We start from the raw sequence: 21,926 nt of genomic DNA on the forward strand, positions 1-21,926 counted from the left end.
TCTCAAGTATTAAGTCACTGCAGATATTCTGGGAAGTACTTTACATCAAATGGGAAACAAAATGTCTATTTTTGACAGACTGAGGTTGCCAAATAAAAATGAAATACATGTTTAAAAACAAACAGTGCCAAGTAGCTGACACCTCCAATCTGACCCAACTAAAAACTGAATAATTATTCCATCAGTTTTTAAAATCTTGCCAATAAATGCACTTACAGAAATATGGATGCACACTCCAACCTCCTTGTGCACATCTGTTCTGACAGAGCAGGCCAGCAGAGGGAGCAGAAGTTAATAAACCTTCTAGAACAAGGCTGAGACCCATCCATGCTATGTCAAACACGAAAGGAAATGAAAGGAACACCATATTGCTTATCCCATTTGAAAAGGAAAATGTGGTGGAGAAAAAGAAATTCTACGAAATGGTTTTGGCTGGGTTTTTTTTTCACTTCAAAGCAGATGAAAACTCCAAACACACAAAAAAAGGCCTCAAGCTCACCTTTTGCAAAAACACATGGATTTCTGTAGGACAGAAAAATGAACCCTTAGGAGGAACAGCAAAATATTTTCTCAAGTTGCTTCCTATGACACGGATCCATTGTTTATAGGCACTTCTTCCTGCATTTCTGTTCCTTGCTGTAAATCTCTTACCTGCAGGTTGATCTCTGCTTCATAGAAAGTCAGGCAGGAGCAGTAGTGCCTCTCTGAGTCGATGTCAGTCAGAACCACCACGAAGAACGTTGGCTGTTTCCTCTCCTTGGAGAGCTGCCATCCTCCAGGCTGGCAAAACTAAGGGAGCAAACAGACAGACACAGGTAAGCAGGGACACCAGTTGTTTTCAGAAATATGAAAAATATTTCAGCACTATCAAGGATCATTTTCTTTAAAGTGAACATATGCAGGGTTGCAAAACTTGAAGAAAAAGGGGAAAACCCAAAATGTCTCGAACTTGGTAAGACTGAGAAAAATTTAGCACTATAAACATTAAAGGAGAGAACAAACACTATAAAAAGAGAATGTATTCCTTTAAATACAGTCAGCATTTAAGAGCATCTTTGTGGTGTTGAACAGGAAATAACAGGAATAAACTGACACATGAAGCTAATTTCATTTGGATAAAAGGTTAGAATTTGAAGCTAAAATTCTTGTGTCTTAAAACATCTCTACATTTTTAATTTCTTCACTTATTTCACCAATAATTTATCTAATCAAACATAGATATATATCACTTGCATCTACTTGCAAAATGGGAAGTGAGTTCAATACTCACTCCTCAAAAGAATATTATAGATAAGTATTTTTTCACCTATTTATTGATTACTTCTGTAAACTTCATTGTAAACATTTGAAATTTTACATACACAAGCAGCATGGACAAACAGAGAACTACAGCTCAACAGCAAAGTGGAAATTGTGAGGTTTTTTTCCTTTTTTAAAGGAATACTCTCTAATGCAAGAGTGTGCTGAAATTCAGGGATCAGTTTGCTGAAGATACCTGAGATGGCCTTTACCCCTCCTTTCTTTTACTGAAGGCTAAAGTCACAGCCACAAAAAAATCACAAGTACGTTTCTAATAGCAAAATTATAAACCTAGAATTTAGGCAAAAAAGCAATAACCCCTGTATGTATTAAGAGTAATAACAATAATAAAAACCCACAATAAATTCCTAGAATTGTTAAACAATGCAGATACCAGAGGAACCAAACAGACAGGTCAAAATCTCAAGTTTCCAGAATTGCCTCATTCCTCTAGACAGATGTTAAAGACTGAAAGAGCATGAAGAGTAAGTTGTAAACAAACATTTTCTACATATTCATCTTTAGAACCTCTACCATAAAACCTGAGTAGTCTTAGGTGAACACCAGTTAAAACTCTGCCTCTGATATGCAGTTTCTTTTATGATCCTGGGAAAATCTTCAAAACCAAAGTTTTCTCATGTCACATTCTTCAAATTCTAGATAGTCAGCTTAACACTTGTGAGTCTGCATCCTTAGAAGTGCTAAGCACTCCCTTCTACATCTGAGAATAACTGCTCGGAACATCAAAAAGTACTCTGTGAAAAGACATCCTAGTCATTCCAAGTTAAGCATCCAGTATTAGTCCATGATTTTGATAATACTGGCCTAATCTCCTTTTGTTTTTCATCCCATGTCAGTTAAAAATAAGAAGATACTGCTATTAATCTTGCAGGACTGCTATAAAGATAATGCAATATGGCAAATATATACAGACATTATAACAAAAACATCATTAAAAAGTTTGACAATAAAAAATCATTAAGAGTTCTCTATGAATTGCAGAGTTCAAGGGATGTCTGTGTAATAAATGAAGCCTAGAATCCACAGTTCAACAAGATAACCCCCAAAACTGTGAATTGCTCTTTGCTCAACAAATATGAGCCAAAATGCAAAGAATGCAGCAAGAGCCTAATAATAAATAAAACCTTTCCATGATATGCCATTTAAACCAAATTATTCCTACAAGGTAGGTCAAATTAAGGCTGTTCATGCTGCTCAGGCTTCTTAAGGTCCAAACACTCGAGTTTACAATCTTAATACTCCTTCAGATCTGCCAGTCTCCAGCTCTGCCAGGACCTCCTTGCTGGTGCCACTGCCTTTCAGCTTTACAGGTGATGCCCATCTCACACCTGGAAACAGCAATCTCAGAGTTTTGAAAGTCTGGAACTCTTGGACAAAGCCCCACTCTGCCCATTCTAAGCCCTGCCCTACTAAAGGCACAGAAGCGATTTGGTATTGTTTGAAAACAATTCTTTTTATTGGAAAAATGCATTATTAGCAGGTCTGTTGCATAAAATCTATTCCAACATCTGCCCTCTAAACTGGGGAAATGCAAAGGGAAACCCTACAGCTAAACTTTGAACTACCAGAGGAGACTTTGGATCTGGGCAGGCTGCTGTCAATAGCAACCCCTCAATCTATGCATGTCTAAAACCTACTCATATCACAGGTGAGAGTTCTCCCCAGTTTCAAAGTGATCTTGTGCACAAAATGACGCCCCAGGCTTTAACTTTTATGTTTTTCACGTTCTGTACTACTTTGGTGTGTAGCTCGTATTAGGGGATGGTGAGCTCTCTTCACAGAGCAGGGAGACAAAACAACTCCTTCTCTAGCTGGGGACCAAGGACAAATGATCCAAATTTCAGGCCCAAGGGCATAAACAACAGTGGCCTGAAGAGAGAAAAACAAGAAGGATGAGACTTCATGGGCTGAAGCTGTAATTGGACAATTAATTCCAATATGCAAATGGAGCAGAATGTATAAAAGTGAGAGACCCTGTGACCAGCCATGCATTTTGTGACCATTTTGGGTTCATCTTGGGTGTAGCCCTGGCTGGGCTCTTGTGCTGCCCAAGGTGTATCCATTGATGCCTTCTAATAAATCCCTGCTTTGTTCTTTAACCCCATCTAGCCTCTGTCCTAGGTCAGCCTTCATCAGGCATCAAAACTTTCTAGATTTAACTATTTTACTAGAAAACAACAATTAGTGATTGCTGAGGAAAACAGCTGAAGTAGAGTACATCCACTGGCTACACAGAGAGTCTGTGTTTTCAAATAAACTAGAAGGAATTTATAAATAAGGAGATTGAGGATAAGGACAACAGGCTCCCCCACGAGATTAAACAATGACTGTTTCTCAGTTCCCTTAAAATAAGGTAATAAATATTAGTGCAATATTTGAAATTCAAGTAACGTTGAGAAGAACTTTCCAAACCAGTATAAATACAAGTTACCCTCCAGGATGATTACCAGCACTCTCTGGCTACTAAGAACAAGAAAATGTTTCCATACCAAACCAGATGCTTCACCAAAACACACAAAAGCATCGTTGTGAATATAAGCCAAAGGTCATGTGGCTTCTCCAGTAAACAAGAAAAACCCCAACAGTTTAAGAATCAACACCCTTCCATATTGTTTCACTTATTTGCCAGAATTCTTGGAAACAGACTACAACTCCTATCAAAGGCAGTGAAAATAAGAATGAAGCAGAATGTCCAATTCACAATTTATAAGAACGAGCCCCTAGTGCTGGGCGAGTGCTTCCAGCAGACTCCATGTTAGAACTGATGGCCTTGCTGCAGATATGCAGAAATTGCACTGGAGAATATGCAACACATCTTACACTGCAGGTGCTGAAATTACACTTTATGCATTGTCTGAAACTGCAGGTGCCCACTGAAGCAAAGAACTTTCTCTCAATTATTCCCACAAATGCCTTCAGAATAACAAGAAACCAGACAGATTTAAAAATGACGCATGGCGTTTTAAACCAGTGTAGCTGGGTTTGTTACCTTCAAAAAATTTACATGTCATCACCACAAGCCTTCTTGCTAAAGTCTAGACATGATTAATCAGTTTAAAAGTGACATTTCTTTCTTCTGATTTTTATAAGCTAAACACATCATCCTTGCTTGATTCATAGATTTGTTCCCTCTCTCTAACCCAGAGCTACAGCTGTAGCGCTACTGGTTGCTTTGTCCCTCTCTATTGAAATAAATCATTTGCATAAATCAGCATATCCCCTAGATATATTGTACACAGCTTTGGTGTCCAGAATCCTAGGATATCCTGATTGGGAAGGGACAGGTTGTAAAGTAGATCCTCACTTGAAAAAGGACATTGAGATGCTGGACTTTATCCAAAGATGGGCTTGAACACCCAGTGGTTTGAGGCCATGACAATTTCTCCAAGGAGAACTTTAAAGTCTGTTGAAAAATTGAAGAAAATGTTGAAATTGTCAAAATTTCTATTAAAGCACTGGAGGAAGAAGGTTTGTTGGTTACTGTGAATATGAAGATTAAATATCATAATAATGAACAGTAATTCTAAAGTGTTCAAGTTTCAATAAAGAAAAAATTCAGTCCTTTGTATCCTTACCATGGTAAAACCATAACATCCATATCTCAGAAATTTGATCAGAAATGACCCAGCTGCTGAATTGCACATTAGAAATTCATCTTTTTCTTCTGGCCCTGCAGCCTGAGCACAACCAAGTCCACAACAAAAACTCAAACAAATATTCTAGCTGGGTCTGTGCAGCCACAGACTGCTCCCACTGCACTTTACATTGTTTGCTGTATCAATGAGCTGCTCAGCTTTCCATCACAAATCCACCACCTCTGATGGCATGACCGAGGCAGAAAGGGAAAAAAGCTTGTTCAGAAAGTTTACACCATGAAACATTCTTTGCAAGTCATCCTAGGAAAGCATTTTGGGAAGGGTTTACACAGAGCAGTAGACAAGCTCTGTGACAGAATCCTGCACTTGAATCATTATATTTAAGACATTTTCTCACAATGTATTTTTTTCTTCAAAATATATTTGTGCACTTGTTCCTCGTCAAATAAAATCCAAAGCTATCTAGGATGCACATAAAATAGAAAACTCTTGAACTCCATTGGCAAAACTTGAATTAAAAGATTCCAAAATTATTTTAAAATTTAAAACATCTGACAGATATATCCACTTTCCTTTCTAATTCAAGTCTTTCACCAAACATTGAATTCTCCCTTGAATCACTCTGGACACAAAGATTCATTTCATAAAGCCTGCTTCTGTAGGCTCTTACTATTCAAGTAACTGTGCTTTGTTTTTAACATGTATCATCATCATCTTTCCTGCAAACCTCCCTAAAAATAAAGAACCATGTTCTGGACATTATGTGAAGGAAGTTTGTTCCATCTGGACTTGCATGACCTAGCACCAGCTGCTGAGTATTTCACCATTTCTCCGTTCACTTATGTATGGAATTTTGGCAAAGGGAATTTTCTCTCTCAGATGCATACCTCTACTTAAAACAAAACAATTACAATGCTCATTGGCATGATAAAAAAAGCAATGTTATGAAGCTGTAAATATGAAGAAACGCCTGGAGCTTTTGGATATCTCTGGATGTAAACAGAACACAAAATATAGACTGACTTTTGTAACAGCTTCCTGTCTTTCAATATCTTGTATCCAAAAAAACATGTATTTATCCTTATCCTGGCCTAAAATAAAACCAGGGCACTTAAAATACAATCCAAATTATTTCCAGGTAAAAGCCCATTTGCAGTGTTGCAGAATATTCTGGTGATCAACTGTAAACAATTAAACTCACAAACAAAACAACAGCTTTTAATCCTAAAGCTCTAAAGAAATAAAAACTAAAGGCCTTTTTTAAATTTCTACCTTGGAATGAACTGAAATGCAGTATTCTCCAAACCTTTACATAATCACCTTGGGGCACCTGTGAACGGTGCTGCCTGTGAATTATATATGTTACAGGTGAACAATCCTTCCCTCTCTGCCCAGGTGCTGAGGACACTTCCACCTCAGCTCCTCACTCAAACCCTTAAAGCCACGCAAAACCAGACATTAAGAAACACTTCCCTTCAGAGGGAAGATCCACAACCACATCCTTGATCTTCCTAAGGCTGAAAGATCTCTCAGTGGCACTAATCCTGCACAAGGGACAGACCAGGAATTCTCTCATTGGAGCTGCACATTGAAGGGATCCTCAATAACCACATGCTCAAGCTTGTCACAGAGACCCTGCAGCAAAGTTCCACAAAGCAAGAAAACCTAAAATATGCAGGAACATCTCAATTAAAACCATCCTCCAAAGTCAGAGAAGTCTTTTTCTGAAATTCATCAAGGTTAACCTTCCCCACACACCAGTGAATATATAATTCTGGGTGCACATCTACACATGCACTTAGAAAAAAAATCAGTTTCAAGTTCATTGCTTTGCATTTTTATAACTTCATAACATTGTGTAATTTTAAACACCTTTCCTCAATGAGCTGCTATAATGAAAACTCAAATTTGTAAAAAGCATTTGTGCAGCAACTGTACTCCTAGTTTATCTTCTCAAAAAATAAAACAAACTGAACTGGCTTTTAGAAAGAAAACTACACCCACTGGAAAAACAGTTCCTTCTTGTGTTTTCAGAACACTTAGTATTGCCATTCCAGTGGCTTATTTAAAACAACAACAACAAAAAGCTGTCAAATACTCTTCTGACCATTTCTGAACAAAACCAGTCTAGTCTACAGAAATGGTGATTTATGAGTAAGCACTGCAAGCTAATGCCTTTATTTCACAAATAGTACAGGATTAATAATGGCATTGAATGGAGTTTTCTTCACAAAACAAACTTCCAACATCTCTATTCTAATGAAGTTTAGTAAGAATGTGAAATTGGCAGGCTTGTGCAATTTTTTTTTAACCTATTTAAACAGTGGTCCATCCTGTTGCTTTCAGCCAAGTGTTACCAAGATAATCTTATAGAAATTTTAAAATTCTGAGACCCGTGGACCCAGAATCTTTTCTTACCACACCCACCCACAGTAAAACCCAACACTGCTCTGGGTTACCTCAGGTAGCTGTGGACAACCACCAGGATTCTCAGATGTACATCAGTATGGCAACCCAAATATCCATACATTTGGTGTCTGAAGCACATCCTTTACACTAGAGAATTTTAGGTAATTTTTTTAAAAAAACCATACGTTTTAAACTTCATAAAAGAGTTAAGAAGTCATAAATTTAAACTCGGGTCTCGCACCTGAAATTCAGGAACACAGGGTCTGCCTTCAGAATTCCTTTTACAAAGCAATCCTTGCTGGTCAGCAATAACTGCCCATGGTACCACAGGTCAAAGGAATAAGAGAAGTCTGGAAATTAATTGTTCTACATGAAAGCAGAAATGACAACTACAACACAGCAATAAATCCAAGTAAGACATGACTTTAGCAATTTATACTTCAGTCACAGGTTAGTGAATACAGAATAATACAGTTCTAGTGTGCACTGTGTTTGTGATAGAGAAAAAGACAGTATGGAAGGAGAATTTCTGATATTTACAATATTTAAAGAAGGACTATAAAAGGATAACACTACCAAAGAAACTGATTCCTTGTATTCAATGCCTGTGTTTTAATTCTCATCACAAAGTCAATAAAGATGTGTCTGTGTCCCTCTTAACCTTTTCAACAACCATTTTTCAGGAATGGTTTAGAAAATGCATTGTGACATGATACTAATAGTTAATTCATTTGGGAAGGGGTTTTTGCTTGCTTTTTTGTTTTGAGGTTTGGTTTTATTCCTATTTGTAATGACCCCTGACCTTTTAAAAGATCAGTAGTCATCTGAGGTAGACAAGCCTAGAAATACAGTTTCTATTTAAAAACATAATTGAGCATTTTATGCACAATTATCAGTGAAGCACGAAATATTAACCTTGCCTATTGCACTCCTTTTGCTCCTCTTCTCTCTCTCCTTCTTTCTTTTTCTCTTTTGGCAGTAGTAGCCCTGTTACAACAGCAGCCATAAACATTTCCCAGTCTTCAGTGACTTCCCAACTCATTTACTAGATAAACCATAAACTAGCTTTGAAATACATACAGCATGTGCAATTACTGCATTGGTTGAATGTCCAAAAAAGAAAAAATAGCAATAAAGCAGGGTAATTAGCATACACCACTCAACAATTAAAACTGGCACCCAGTAAGCAATTTACAGGAATATAAATTTTTATTTATGTTAATGATTAATACTACTCCAGGTCAATGTTCTATAAAATACTACCATAATACACAAAGTCCTCATTATCTCATTTTTACCACTCACACCTGCACAATCAGACATTAAACCACACTGATAAGATGCTACAGTTTGGAGATATTCTGTTGCTCTCTAGCAATCATAAAAAAGCAGTTTTGTGCTAATATATGTTAGGATTTTTGTATCCATTATCTTACAACTCCTTAGAATAATATGCCAGAGATGGGTTCAAGTCTCCAGACCCACAAAAAGCACGTGGGAGTTGGGGGCAGTGTGTGTAAGCACGTGGCACTGCAGTGTACCCTGGAAAGGACATTGATGTGACCTGACAGAGACCCAGCCACCGAAAGGCCTGGGACTGCTGCAGCAAAACAGACCTAAGAGATTCCAAAGAGATGCCAACAGCTTCAAGATGACAGAATACAGAACAGGAAGTCTTGAAACAGGCAAATTAATTTGATGTCAGAATTTGCTCTTAAAATAGCAGAAATTCAACTGGAACATACACTTGTGGAGCAAACCACAAAAAGGGTAATACATACCTAAAACTCCTTAAAAAAAAGTGCTCAGTGCAAAGTGATAACCAATTTCTTTTGGAAATATATCCCTTCATGATGCAACTGGGGAAGTTGAAAAGGTTTGGCACTAGCCTAGGCCAGCAGGAGCCCTGTGGTCACGTCAGGGGTGGAAGGTCTGAAGGGAGGGCACTCCTAAAACCTCCCCCTTGTCACACACAGCCATTCCCAGCAGCAGCACACCTGACACTGCTCCATCAGCCTCACATCCACAGAGATGCAAAGGACACACAGAACTACAGCAGCTCCCTGCACCAAAAGCTTGACTCAGCCAGGAAAAGTTAAATTAAAAATAAACAAAGGAAACTATAGAAAGGGCAGTACATTGCTGGTCTGGTAATTTTGGGAATTTAACAATACTTCTTACATGAGTCATATTATTGTTTCCCACTTAAGGTCACAATTGATTTCCCCTTTTGCAGGTGTGAGTTTCTACAAGGAAACAGAAAAATACATAAACACAGCAAAATTAAATGTGACTAAAACTCTCACCAAGAAACATCTTAAATAAGTGAAAGACTAGGCTGGGAACTAAAAAAATACCAAACAACTGGATTGCAATATGAACATATTGCACCAGTGAAGTTCTGTACACTGTTTGCTACTAATGAATTCTACATTTCCACAGTGCTAATTAAGAAAAATATGGAATGTATTTCCTGTCAGCATTCTCACCAGGAACATAGTCAAATACGTAGCATGAAAAGACAGCTGAAAAGTTTGGTGCTTTCCACTGAGTTTCAGTTTCCTGTGCAGAGAACTGGGATCAACAACATGAGACATACTTGTCCTCTCTTCCCACAGCACTGGGGCCTGAATTATTATTGTCACATAAGAGTGGGCATTACTGCTGGTCTGCACTACAGGATATCTCTCAGGGCTGTGGTAGGAGAGCGTGTCTGCCAAAAGCCCCAGTGTAAACAAGAAGCCTTTGTGCCACTGCAGATGCTTCCATGTGCACAGCTGGCATGGCAGGAAACAGCTACTTGGAGCAAGAGACCATTTCCTCCAGGTAGGCTTGCTGAATTTAGCAGTTTCTGCAGTACAAGATCCCAAAACTCATCAGAATGAAGCTTGAGAGAGGTTTGGCACTGAGGAAGTTTGTGCTTCTAAGTCCCTATCTATTCATGGCAGCCACTTTTCCTCCCTTCTGGCAGCTCTCCAGCACACTCCACGTTTGGACAAAATGCTAAACTGGAGTTTTGCACAATCACCACAGGACTGCAGCTTGCATGAATGGAAACCCAGGCCACCAGGAATATTTCTGTGTCTGCTCTGGGGTGTCCTGACCCCCAGGGGAGCACTGACTTTGACCCTCATTCATGGAGAAAGTTTCCTAGACTTCAAGATAGACTAGAATCCACAAAAGTGTGAAATAGATTATGGAGAGTAGTGTAGATGTACCACTTGGTGAGAAATTCAGCTTTTGGGATTTTTAGTGTGTTGTGGATGGAAGCAAGATGGAGGGCACAGGGTGTCATCCTGGGTTTCTTCTTCATGCTTCTTCCTTCTTCTTCATGGGTTTGGGTGGCATTTTGTAATTGGGCAGAAATTCCACATTGCAGCTCTTTGGGATGGGTTATTGGGTTAAAAGGGAAAATAATCCAGGTGTCAGTTCTTAATTGGATAGTTTAGTCTTAAAAGACCCTGTAACAAGAGATTGTTGGCCATTTTGTGCTTTGCTAATGAAAAGCTGCTGAACTCACGGTTATGAGACTGTTCTACTGATAAGAAATAATCAACACCTGAGTCCAAACATGAACTACTGTCTCAAGTGCCTTCAATGCAGACCCAGAGAAACCAACAACTGATACCCCAACATGCATGTGCTCTGATCTCCACTATATGGCAATTAAAACAGAGCATCATAACATTTAATGGGGAGCAGACTTCTGTTGCAAGTTGTTATTGGAACAAAAAAAAATTAGAAGAGAGAATGTGAGCATCTCTGACAAAAGTCAGTATTTTCAAGTAGATTGGCTCAAGCAACTTGCATGCAGTAGAAAAGAACTGAGGTGTTCTTCACCACTAAACTCAGTATTCTAAAAGCAGGAATTCCCAGAGGCCCAGACACCAAAGGCATAATTTTTATGCTTCAAGAGGGTAAAAAAGAATGTCCATAGGAAATTACTGACTAGTTCAGCACAACAGTCAACTCGGGTAAATGAGTAGAAGGTAATTTAAAGCTGCATCAGAGCCAAAATCAAGATACAAACAGAATGATGACTGATATGTTTCTGTAAAAACAAGGCATTAAAATGGTTTTCAGGGTAGGGCAATAGCAATACAATGCAGCTAATAAATACAATCATAATCACATAAGTATACCTGGATTTTTCTTATTTCTTAAAAGTGATTTGATGCTTTGTGGCAATTATGTTTTAAAAACACATTCCACAGATTAAAGACAAGCCTGCTGAGGGACTGGAAAAGATAACCCATCTTTGTTACCAGTGATACACATCAGTGAAGCCACCTCTCCTGAAGAAGCATTATCTAATACCCAACCCTGCTCCCAGCTAAAAAGTCTCATCCTGTCCCATGTGTCCTAATTGGGCAGGCACAGATCTGCCAAAAAATCACTTTGGAACATGGTGTAGAGAATACAAAGAGAGTTTTCCAAGTAAGACAAAAAAAAAGCCCCAACACTTGTGCTGGAAAACAAGTGTCATACCATGATTTTAAAAGAGCTCAGCTTTTGGAGTTCAGTGCAGAGAGTTGAGAAATACATTATAGAGTGGTTATTGGTAGATAAGGTGTTTGCTAGTAAGAGGATGTCAGATAAGTGTTCAGAATTCATTATCGTAAAAATTCAAATCTCAAAATAAGATCTCATACTATAGTCAGTGAAGGGGATGGAAAATAGAGTCCGGTTATCAGGGTAAGCATTATGCTCTCCTCAGCTGGAGCTGGAGTCCTTAAAGTAAAACTGAACAGCTTTTGGAAGAAATTATTTTGTCCATGTGTGTCAGCACAAGTCAGCTCAGACCCATGAGGGACCTGGAAATCTGTTCATGAAACCTCTGGAACTTCCAGGGGCTGGACGCGCTCGTAACACTTGAAGCTTTCCATGATTACACAGCTATAATCAGATCTCATACTTCAGAGCTTCAGCCACTCAAGCATAGAGATTTAGACAGCACTTCCACCTGGATGCCTAATTGGACATTGGAGTTTTTGCAGGAGAGCCAGTGGCAGCCATCCAGCACTTCATGGGGCTGGCAGGTACTTCCAGAGAGCTCTGGCTGGCCTGTCTTGCTTATGTGACTACAAACTGCATACCAAATCAAGGGCTGAGATGGAATTTTCTACCAAATCAAGCTGAGAGGGATTCAGGGATTTATTTTACTTGTTTGTTTTCCTTTGTAGCATATGGCACGTTAGCATCATCAGTGTAATCAATTCCCTTAAGCTCAGGAGATGCTCTGGTTTCATCCTAATCTCAAGAACACTATCAAATTGGACAGGACTGAAGCTGGAATAACTAGAATTGTTGGACATTGTATCACAAATCAGTGGTGCTAATTAATAGACTCTGGTCAGACTAAATAAACTGATGTATCACATATGGTCTCCTCCATGAAGCCAAAAAGAGGGGGGGGAACAGTTTTTAAAAATAAACTGAAATGTTTTAAAAAGAAAGCAAACTTCATTGCTTGTGTGCAACATATCCAAAACATTATATCATTTCATACCACAAAATTTAGTTCTTGGAAAGATTTGAGTAGGATTGTATATGAAGGAATAAATATTTTTCAAGTGGATTGGTAGGGATTAGATAATTCTATCTTGTCTTCATAATGTAATGCAAAATAATTGGTCAAATTATACTTGCAAAAGGGTTTACTGCTTATAAATGCCACTTATTGGTAGTTAATTAAAACAATGCCATGTGAAGAGAATTGAAAAATGTAAGCTGGTAACTTCACTGCTCAGAAAAACCATGCATTTCTCCCTCTGTCCCAAGCGGGTTAACAAGTGCAGACAAAATATAAGCACTGCACTTCAGCTGCATCGAAGTGCCCTCTGCAGGAACTGGATGCCCAGAAAGGGCCTTCTCTTTACCTCTTTACTGGTGGGAGAATTCCAGTCCCTTATATCCAAAGGGACCTGGGCTGCCCTTATTGTTCTTTAAAAGTAAACATTATTGAACATCAACAATTACAGATCCTCTCATAAAATATAGGGAGCAGAAATAGAAACCACATCTTTATCATCTAAATTGCACAAGAGGTGGGGAAAATACATTATTGTTATTATTATGCATGTCAAACTATTACCAAATAATTCCTACACAATAGAAGAGGCTATTGAAGAGTAGGAATTAATATATGGAAAATTACATTGTAAATATCACAATCTCATTGAAAAAAATTAAATAACTGACATGTTTCCTTCCCCAAATTAATCAAATGTTAGTGGTACTCTTATATATAAAAATAGAAACACCAGTCAACCATGGGGGGTTCCCTTCTATTGTCCCACAAGCATACAGAGGAAATAGAAATATTTCAAGGCATCTGTAATGTCTTACATACTTTGAATAAAATAAAGAGCCAAAACACTTAACAGTACTGAATTTTATTCCAAATTATACCCAAGAGGAAGCCATCTGCAGGAAAAATAAAAAGTAAAACAAGAAAAAAACCCCACTCTTTTGCCTTGGACATCACTTGTGCAATACAGCTATCCAAAAGGACAGCATGTTCTCTTAAAAGAATGACTACTTATTCCTTCATGATACAGGCAACATAAAAATCACCTGAAAACGTTTGGGATTTTTCTTAACTACTAAAAATAAATTCTACACTGGTTCAGTGAAACACTGAACTACTATTGGCTCTTCTATTGTTCTCCTCATCTAAAATAAAATATTAATATATTGGCAAAAGCCATCTTTAGAAGACTCTGAAACTGTCTGAAGTTACCCAGAGCCAAGCAAACCAGTGCTGCTATGGTCTGGCTTGAAAGGAGACTGAAACCTGAGGTGTAAAATGCATCAGGAATTCAACATGGACACCTACAACGCCACAAAAAGCCTGAAGCCTTTGCTTTAAGCAAGAGAAAATGGCTGGTAACACTTCTACAGAGAAATCATAACATACAGCTTAGCAATACACTCACAGTAACACTAAAATTCAAGCTAGTAAAACTAAAATTTGGTTTATGAGGAAGGCTGGAAGTCTGAGACACAGGACGGCAAGCACGGCGTAAGCGCCGACGATGACAACATCTCAGACATGATGGTCCTGTCTGAGCAGCAGGGATACAGAGCTGCCTACAAATATTAGCACAGTCATTCATTTGTCTCAGGAGAAATGATACAAGATGAGCAGAAATACCCTAGTGCAGGCAGCACTTCCTGGTGCATCAATGTTTCCTACATTCCTGAGTCTCCCAAATATGAAACAGATCGTACGAAAGAAAAATAATACGAAAAGTATTCGCTGCAAACTCCAAACAAATTAAGTGAAAATTTGAAAATAACTGTGTAGTACTGGACAAACATTAAAAGAATAATAGATGAGTTTTGACAATGTGTGTATGGGTTACATTAGAAAAAAAAAATAACCAAAAAACAAGCAAACACCCCCCCCTTTTCAACAGTTGCATACCAGGAAACATGTGTTGACCTACGACACTTGAACAGCAAACAGCAGTGTCCTACGCACAACCTCCAGCAGCACAGAAAAGAAGGAATCTTTCAGAGTAATTAGGGATTCACGGACCCTGTAAAACATTACAAAAATTTCCTGCTATTTCTATTTTTCCTAGTCAACACCATGCGACTTAAGAGACTCCTTCATTTTCTTACAAGAAGGTGCAGCAGGCAGTAGATACTTTATCAAATGGTTTTGGCCCACACAGATGAACTCAGAGTAGACTGCCAGAATGGTTTTTTGATTATGCACAGATTTGCACCAAAATAGAAACCAACAGGCTGTTCTTCACAAAAGAGTATTTCCTACCCCCCAGGTATTTAGGATATTATGTCCTTAAAATCTTAGCTGCTACAGCTTGAAAACACTGGTGTAGAGGTCAAGTCATAAACACAGGCCTACGCATTTCTGCAATGGTCAGAAAGTCACTGCACTTCATTTTGCAGACTACATTTCACCCAGAACGAAAAGAATTCTTCATGTAAAGCCAGAACTATGTGTTAATTTCTTTTTAATTGAGCTCAATTCTTGAATACGTCACAGAATCACAAAATATTCTGAGTTGGAAGGGACCCACAAGGATCATGGAGTCCAGCTCCTGGCCCTGCACAGGACATCCCAGGAGTCACACCAGGTGCCTGAGGGCATTGCCCAAACACCCTTGAGCTCTGTCAGGCTGGTGCTGTGAGCACTGCCCTGGGAGCTGTTCCAGTGCCCAACCACCCTCTTTTCCTGATATCCAACCTAAACCTCTCCTGAATCAACTTCAGGCAAATCCCTCAGGTCCTGTCACTGGTCACCAGAGAGCAGAGATTGGTGCCTGCCGCTCCTCTTCCCCTAAGGAGGAATTTTGAAGTCTCCCCTCAGTCTCCTCCAGGCTGAACAGCCCAAGTGACCTCAGCCACTCATGCAGCTTCCCCTTCAGACCCGTCATCATCCTCCCCTGGTCCATCACCCTGGTTGAAGACAAAGACAAAGAATGCATTAAACACGTTTTTGCCTTGTCCCTGGCCCTGTTTGCAGTGATCATCCTCACCCTGTAATGGGCCAGTTATTTTGCCTATTGCTGTTAATGTATTTTAAAAACTCTTCTTTTATTGTCCCCCACAGTTCTGGCCAGCTTCAACTCCAGCTGAGCTCTGGCCACAAGAATTTTCTCCCTACAGTGGCAAGCAGCAGCACTGTATTCTTCCCAAGTCACCTGATCTTGCTTCCACTCTGCACACATCTTCCTTTTTCTGCCTTATTTCCAAGAGAAGATCCTGCTCAGACAAGCCAGTTTTCTGCCTCATCTGCTTGACTTGTGACATTGGGGAATTGCTGCTCCATTGCCCTTTAGGAGGTGATGTTTAAAAAGTGACCAGAATCAATTCACATAAAAAGAAGTTCTCATCAACTTCAACAAAGGAAATGCAAAGTCCTTCACCTGGGGAGGGATTTTTCAAAAGAAAACCACACAAGTACATTGACTTACTTGTTACTGTGCAGTGACTTTTAAAGACCTAGTTTTACTTTCTGTTCCCTGCAGATATGGAAAGGAATCCATTACAGCAAACAAAGATTGGCTGACACAAGAGCCTACTCAAAATGTTTGTAGCCTTCCACAAGAAATTACTGCAACATATTACATTATCAAAATTCTGAACTCTCATCACTTCATAATGAAACCAGAAAATATTTCATTGGTATTACCATGGAACAACTGACGCATTTGAAAAACATTCCTCCCTATATCCGTTTTTCTAAAAGAAAATAAAATTAAACAGTGAAGCACAAGAAAAGTGACTTAAGCGGATGAGCACTGGATACAGGAAAGAAAAACATACCACAATACCAGAACAAAATGAGGCAGAGGGCACAGAGAGATCAGTTCTCCCAGGATCTAGACAACATTTTCTGGAACTGTAGGTTATGGGAGAGCTCACAGACTGGTGTTCTTCATTTGGAAACCATATCTAAGCAGCACCTCCGAGTCACAGAAGTTGCCATCAAGTGTCACATGGAATAGCAAGACTGTGAAACAGCCCCCTCCAGGCTGCCAGGCACAGAACTGAGATCCCCTGCTCTCCATGCACCAACTGATTCAGATAACTTACCCTTCAAAGCCAGGGAGATAAAAAGCAACACTAGGGAAAAAGGGAAAGGTCAAAGGCATGTCATCTATTTCATTACCTTCAATCAAAAAAAAAAAAAAACCCACAAAAGCAATGTACAAAGATCTATCAACACTTCAGAGTAAGAGCTGGATATACAAACATGTACAGACTGAGTGGCAGACCAAAACCTGAGTCACTATCCACAGTCTGTCAGTTGGTATTCCCACCCGCATCCAAGAAAATGTAATTTTCTGCCATAGTTGACCACCTACTCTTCCTGTCACCGCTGACTCACATCTTTTTGACCCATTCTTCACTTACCTCTGACACTAAAATTTCTTTATTTTGTACCATTTCCTTCATAACCTCTAATAAACTTTCTTTTACATTCTATTTATAATTACATAAGTTCTTCAGTATACTGAGGAACCGAAGCCCTATAATTTGAACTGATTCTCTTAAAAATCCTGCTCAGCAACTTTCTTTGCCTCAATTACATCAGCTCCTTTGCAGAATCCTTTCTTGTGTTGTCTTTTGGACAGCCATGCTAAGGTTTTAAAACCTAGACCAAGAATTTACTTACCCCTTCCACAAACCCTTACACTTGTTCACACTTAAGCATAACCCATTTTCTGATGCAGGTATTCATTTTCTTAATTTTCTTCTTTTGTAGCCGTCTGGAAAGCTCAAGAACTCTCTTCACAACCTTTTCCAATTAATTCAGCTGGAGTTTCAACAGCCCTCACTTTGATCAGAGACTTTGGAGGCATCCCATTTATGAAGAGCAACTAATATGCCCTAATAAACCTTTTCCTCAATTCAGGAATTTCAAAACTGTTTTAAAGCTGGACACAACACACTTCACAGGAAAGCTGCTGGGAAAATGTAGGGAGAATGTCATTACTTGAGAAAGAAATACAAGTAAAACAAATTGGATAACACTCGTACTTTTGCATGGACAGGTCTTGAGTGCCTAAAATGAGCATCTCAATTTTTTGTCTCACTGAAAGCTGCCATTCCAAAAAACATTCCCCCCAAAATACAGAGACAGCAATGCTGTAGTCATAACTCAGTCCTGAGGGAATTGTCATCTTTTCCTTCTACTACTGTAAATTTTATTTTATGTTTCTTTGCATGTATTGAGTACCCTACCCCAAAGAGTCTCAGAGATGAGCAATTCCTTAACAGAATTCACATCTTGTAAAAGTGAAATTGGTATGCTGCAGAAGGAAAACCAGAAAATCTCCTAAACACAAAATCTTAACAATAAGCAACAAACGCCATCACATTTTGTACTTCTTTAGTTGCAGATTACTAGGCATAGATCTTCCAACACACATTAGTAACAAAATCATGTACAATTTAAACTGCCTGATGCTGGCCACATCTGCAAACGCATCTCCACCAAACTGGCAGAGCACAGCGTGACTCGTGACTTTGTGCCTGAAGCACTGACCACACCCTGGAGCCGGAACAGCAGTGATTCCAACCTCTGGAATGACAGGAGGGGATTCACAATCCGGGCGTTCTTCCCCTGCCCTGGTGACTCTGCTTTCAGTGAGGTGCATTTGTGCTCAGCTAAATGCTTCAAGGCTTTTCTAGTTTAGGAACACTTGCTTAACATTCCTGGGTGAAGTAAGTCAGATCTTCACTAACACCTTTAATTTCTATTGTTAAAAGTTTTTCCTTAATTATTTGATTTTCTGGGTGGCAAAAAAATGTAGCAAAACACTCCAGCACTGAGAATGTGGCATATTCTATAGTGTATTCACAGCTACCAGTGCAATGGCAGCACCTCAAAAAAAAAAACCCCAGGTCTTCTTTCTCTAAACTAAAATGAATCTATTTCTACATTATTTAATTGAAATCCCTAGACACAGTGATGTTTAAAGCATGACAGCTAATAAATGTGGTAACAATTAAAACTAGAGCTGCTTTTCTGATCTCAATATTCTTTAAGTCCACTTTTCCCTCAAAACTACGATTCTACTGCCCTTTTTCTCCTTTTGCTTCCAACTGCTCAACACCAGCGAGCAAGACACCTTAGACAGCAAATCAAGCTATGCTTGAAGGGTAAAGTAAAAAGTACAGCAGAAAACAAAGATCAAGAACAATGTCTTGTTTATAGTAGAGTAGGAAAGGAGAAAACTGCAAAAGTAGCTACTCTGGTTTACAAAGGATTTAAATTAGGAATGAAACAAAAGAAAAAAAAAGGAAATATTTACACTGACTGGTACTCTTCCAAGTTTTAACAGTTAACTGTCCAGAGTGAAGTAGAAACCTTATAGCTGAGGGAGAAAATGATGTATAGAATGATAGATCTTTTGATACTGTGAGTTACGTACACACCTTAAAAAAGCGTTCAGTGTTAATGACAGCTTGCAACTCAACATTTTGCAAAACAAGTTACTAGAAGGAAAAAAAATGCTAAACAGAAAGCCTGGATCATATCCTTGTTTCTATAAACCCCATGACTTGCTAACATCTGTGTAATTACCAGACACATTTCATGAGTGAAATGCATATTTAATGATGCACTTTGTGATTTGATGCCAAGATTCTCAGGATTAAAAAGCTATGAACCTTCAAGTAACACTGAATGTATCTTCAGTATATATTTAAAAATTGCACCATAATACTTCCCCTTTACTTAACATTTTCAATAACCAACTTTGCATGCAAAGTGTCATCGACCTACTGCACTGCTTAAATGCAACAAGAACTGTTTTCAATTGCTCTAATGGCTTGCACTACTCTAAAACCATTACAGAATTATAAAATGTCTTGCCCCCCTTTTCTTTTCTCTTTTGTTTTTTTTTTTTATATTTCACAACTATAGTTCAAAACAAGTTTAAGGAGACAAGATGATGTTCAGCTACATACTTTGCATCTTTCAGCATATCAGAAAGCCATACAAAACCAGGAACTATTTAAAATCCAATATTTCCACACTGATTTGGAAACGTTTCCAAACTCCAGAAAGCAGGGTATGAACTGATACCGCTACTACTTCCCGGTAATAGAAAGCTGGGAGTGGAAAATTACTCAACTCCCTGAACAAATGACTACATCCACTTGCTAATGATTTTACTAGAAACATTTTATAGAAAAGAGGGAATTCAGATGGAATAAAAGATGACTTCACAATTCCTTGTTGCCCAGCACACCAATTTTACTTGCAAATTCAGCCCCTGTAAATGTGCTACTTGTAAGTGAGCAAAAGAAGCTTCAGAGAAGCGTAGGAGCAGGGAAAAGCTGTGCACATCGTCTGATAAAAGAAGAGGTGAAGTGATTTGGATAGAAAACACTGAAATTAATAGAAACTGAGCTTTCCCTGCATCACTGAAGCTCCTGCTGAGAGTTGACAGTGCTGAAACTTAGAGGTGGTTTCTTAATTCCAGTGCTAAGCATGCAAGCATGCCAAAGAAGATTCATTGCTGCCAAGAAAGGAGGAAAACAGGTATGGGTGGGCAATCATAAGCAGAAAAGAAATCAAGGGAAGTGTTTGGTAAAACAGTGCATGTGTTTGATCAGCCACACAGGTGACCAGCTCCTACTTTGGGAACCAGCACACAACCCTGTGCCCCTGCCACCCATTTTCTGCGTGATGCTGTGAAGACACTTCTTACAGGCATTCCCCAACTGCTACAGCTGGACACTACGGTCACAGGGCCAGATCCCCAGAAATGCGGAGCAGACATTCTTTCTAGAATGCTTTTATTTGCAATATTAGTAGTATTGAAAAATTGGGTCATAGATATTTGAGATTTGGCAAAGTTGTTGCAGACTTAAAATTGTCAAATCTCAGTAAAAAGACGCTGTGATATGAGCCTTGAGTACAGCAACCCCATGGAACTGCTCCTGCATCAGCAACAACAATTTATAGGAAAGAAAGTTATCTTTAGACTCTTCCACAATGACCTTCAACACATCAGAGGCTGCAGTAGGAAATGATGATCTAGATTTACCCAGGACCTTGAGTGATCTTACCCATTCTTGATCATCTCTAAGGGATTCACTACTTCAGCATGAGTATTGAAGTAAAATTTATTCTTATCAATAGAAAGTTAAGACTTTCTAGTACTTCTCTCCAGGGGGAAAAAATCCACACACAGTAAAAAAGAGAGAACTGTAGGACAAAGTGGTGAAACCCATTTCTAGAACAAGGTTACAGCCCTAGTCACACCTCAATAGCCTCTTTGTATGGGAATGTAAACCAAATAGATTCTCTACCTCTATTGGAACAATAACTTTACATCCCCACAGAATTGTGAGGGAAATAGATGGAAGCATGACCAAAATGAATTCATTGGGTTGATGTCTGCATGAGTTTTTAAGCAGAATGAAAATAAAAATTTTAGAAGGTTATGTTTTAGGTTCATTTCATCAACCATGATAGCTTGATGGTGACAACATTTTAGAGACACCAGATCAACACCAGAGAAGTTGTACAGCATGGACTTGGTCATCAATCCAGCACAGCATCATTCTGTCGATATCCTCGTATTTGAACCACTTCAAGGTCTAAACAAGTCTGGAAATGTTCTTTCCCAACACAGGGTGGAAACTAAAATGAAATTAGAAATTGATGCTGCCTGCATAAAACAGCAGCAAGGTTCAAACACAATTTTTGGCTACAGTATAATCGGAGAGATGCATGGATCAGACAACAACTTCTACACAGGCTTACACTTCAAAACAACAAATAGAAAGCACACTGAGTGTCTGTTTGGGATAGCTCTGTCTCTAGATTAATATATATTGTAACAGAAGTCTCATGAGGGTTCTTTTCTTTTGACAAGGCTAACCAAAGAGTTTTAGAGAAATTAATACAATGGCGTTATGATTTGTATGGAGGACTGGGGAGAAAAGCCCCAGAAATATTACAATAATTAAACTTCCTCAAGTCTTCCTCACAAAAACAGTTGGCACTGGCAAAAAAGTCAGAATTTTAAACTGCAGTTAAGTCTTTAGATTTCAGGTGTACAGATGTTTTGCAACAAGCTGTTGACAATATTCAAGTTCCTGCTG

General features: G+C 38.8%; 1 protein-coding gene across 1 annotated transcript in view; it reads right to left on the minus strand.

Annotated features, from left to right (window-relative positions):
* SBF2 (SET binding factor 2) overlaps nucleotides 1–21,926 on the minus strand; it is a 196,342-nt gene that overhangs the window by 132,352 nt on the left and 42,064 nt on the right. Inside the window, exon 3 of the mRNA XM_014309240.2 lies at nucleotides 652–789. Within this exon, the coding sequence (XP_014164715.1) occupies nucleotides 652–789 (138 nt within the window). The remainder of the gene's footprint in view (nucleotides 1–651; nucleotides 790–21,926) is intronic.

Source organism: Geospiza fortis, unplaced genomic scaffold (assembly GCF_000277835.1).
Source record: "Geospiza fortis unplaced genomic scaffold, GeoFor_1.0 scaffold450, whole genome shotgun sequence".
Taxonomy (NCBI): domain Eukaryota; kingdom Metazoa; phylum Chordata; class Aves; order Passeriformes; family Thraupidae; genus Geospiza; species Geospiza fortis.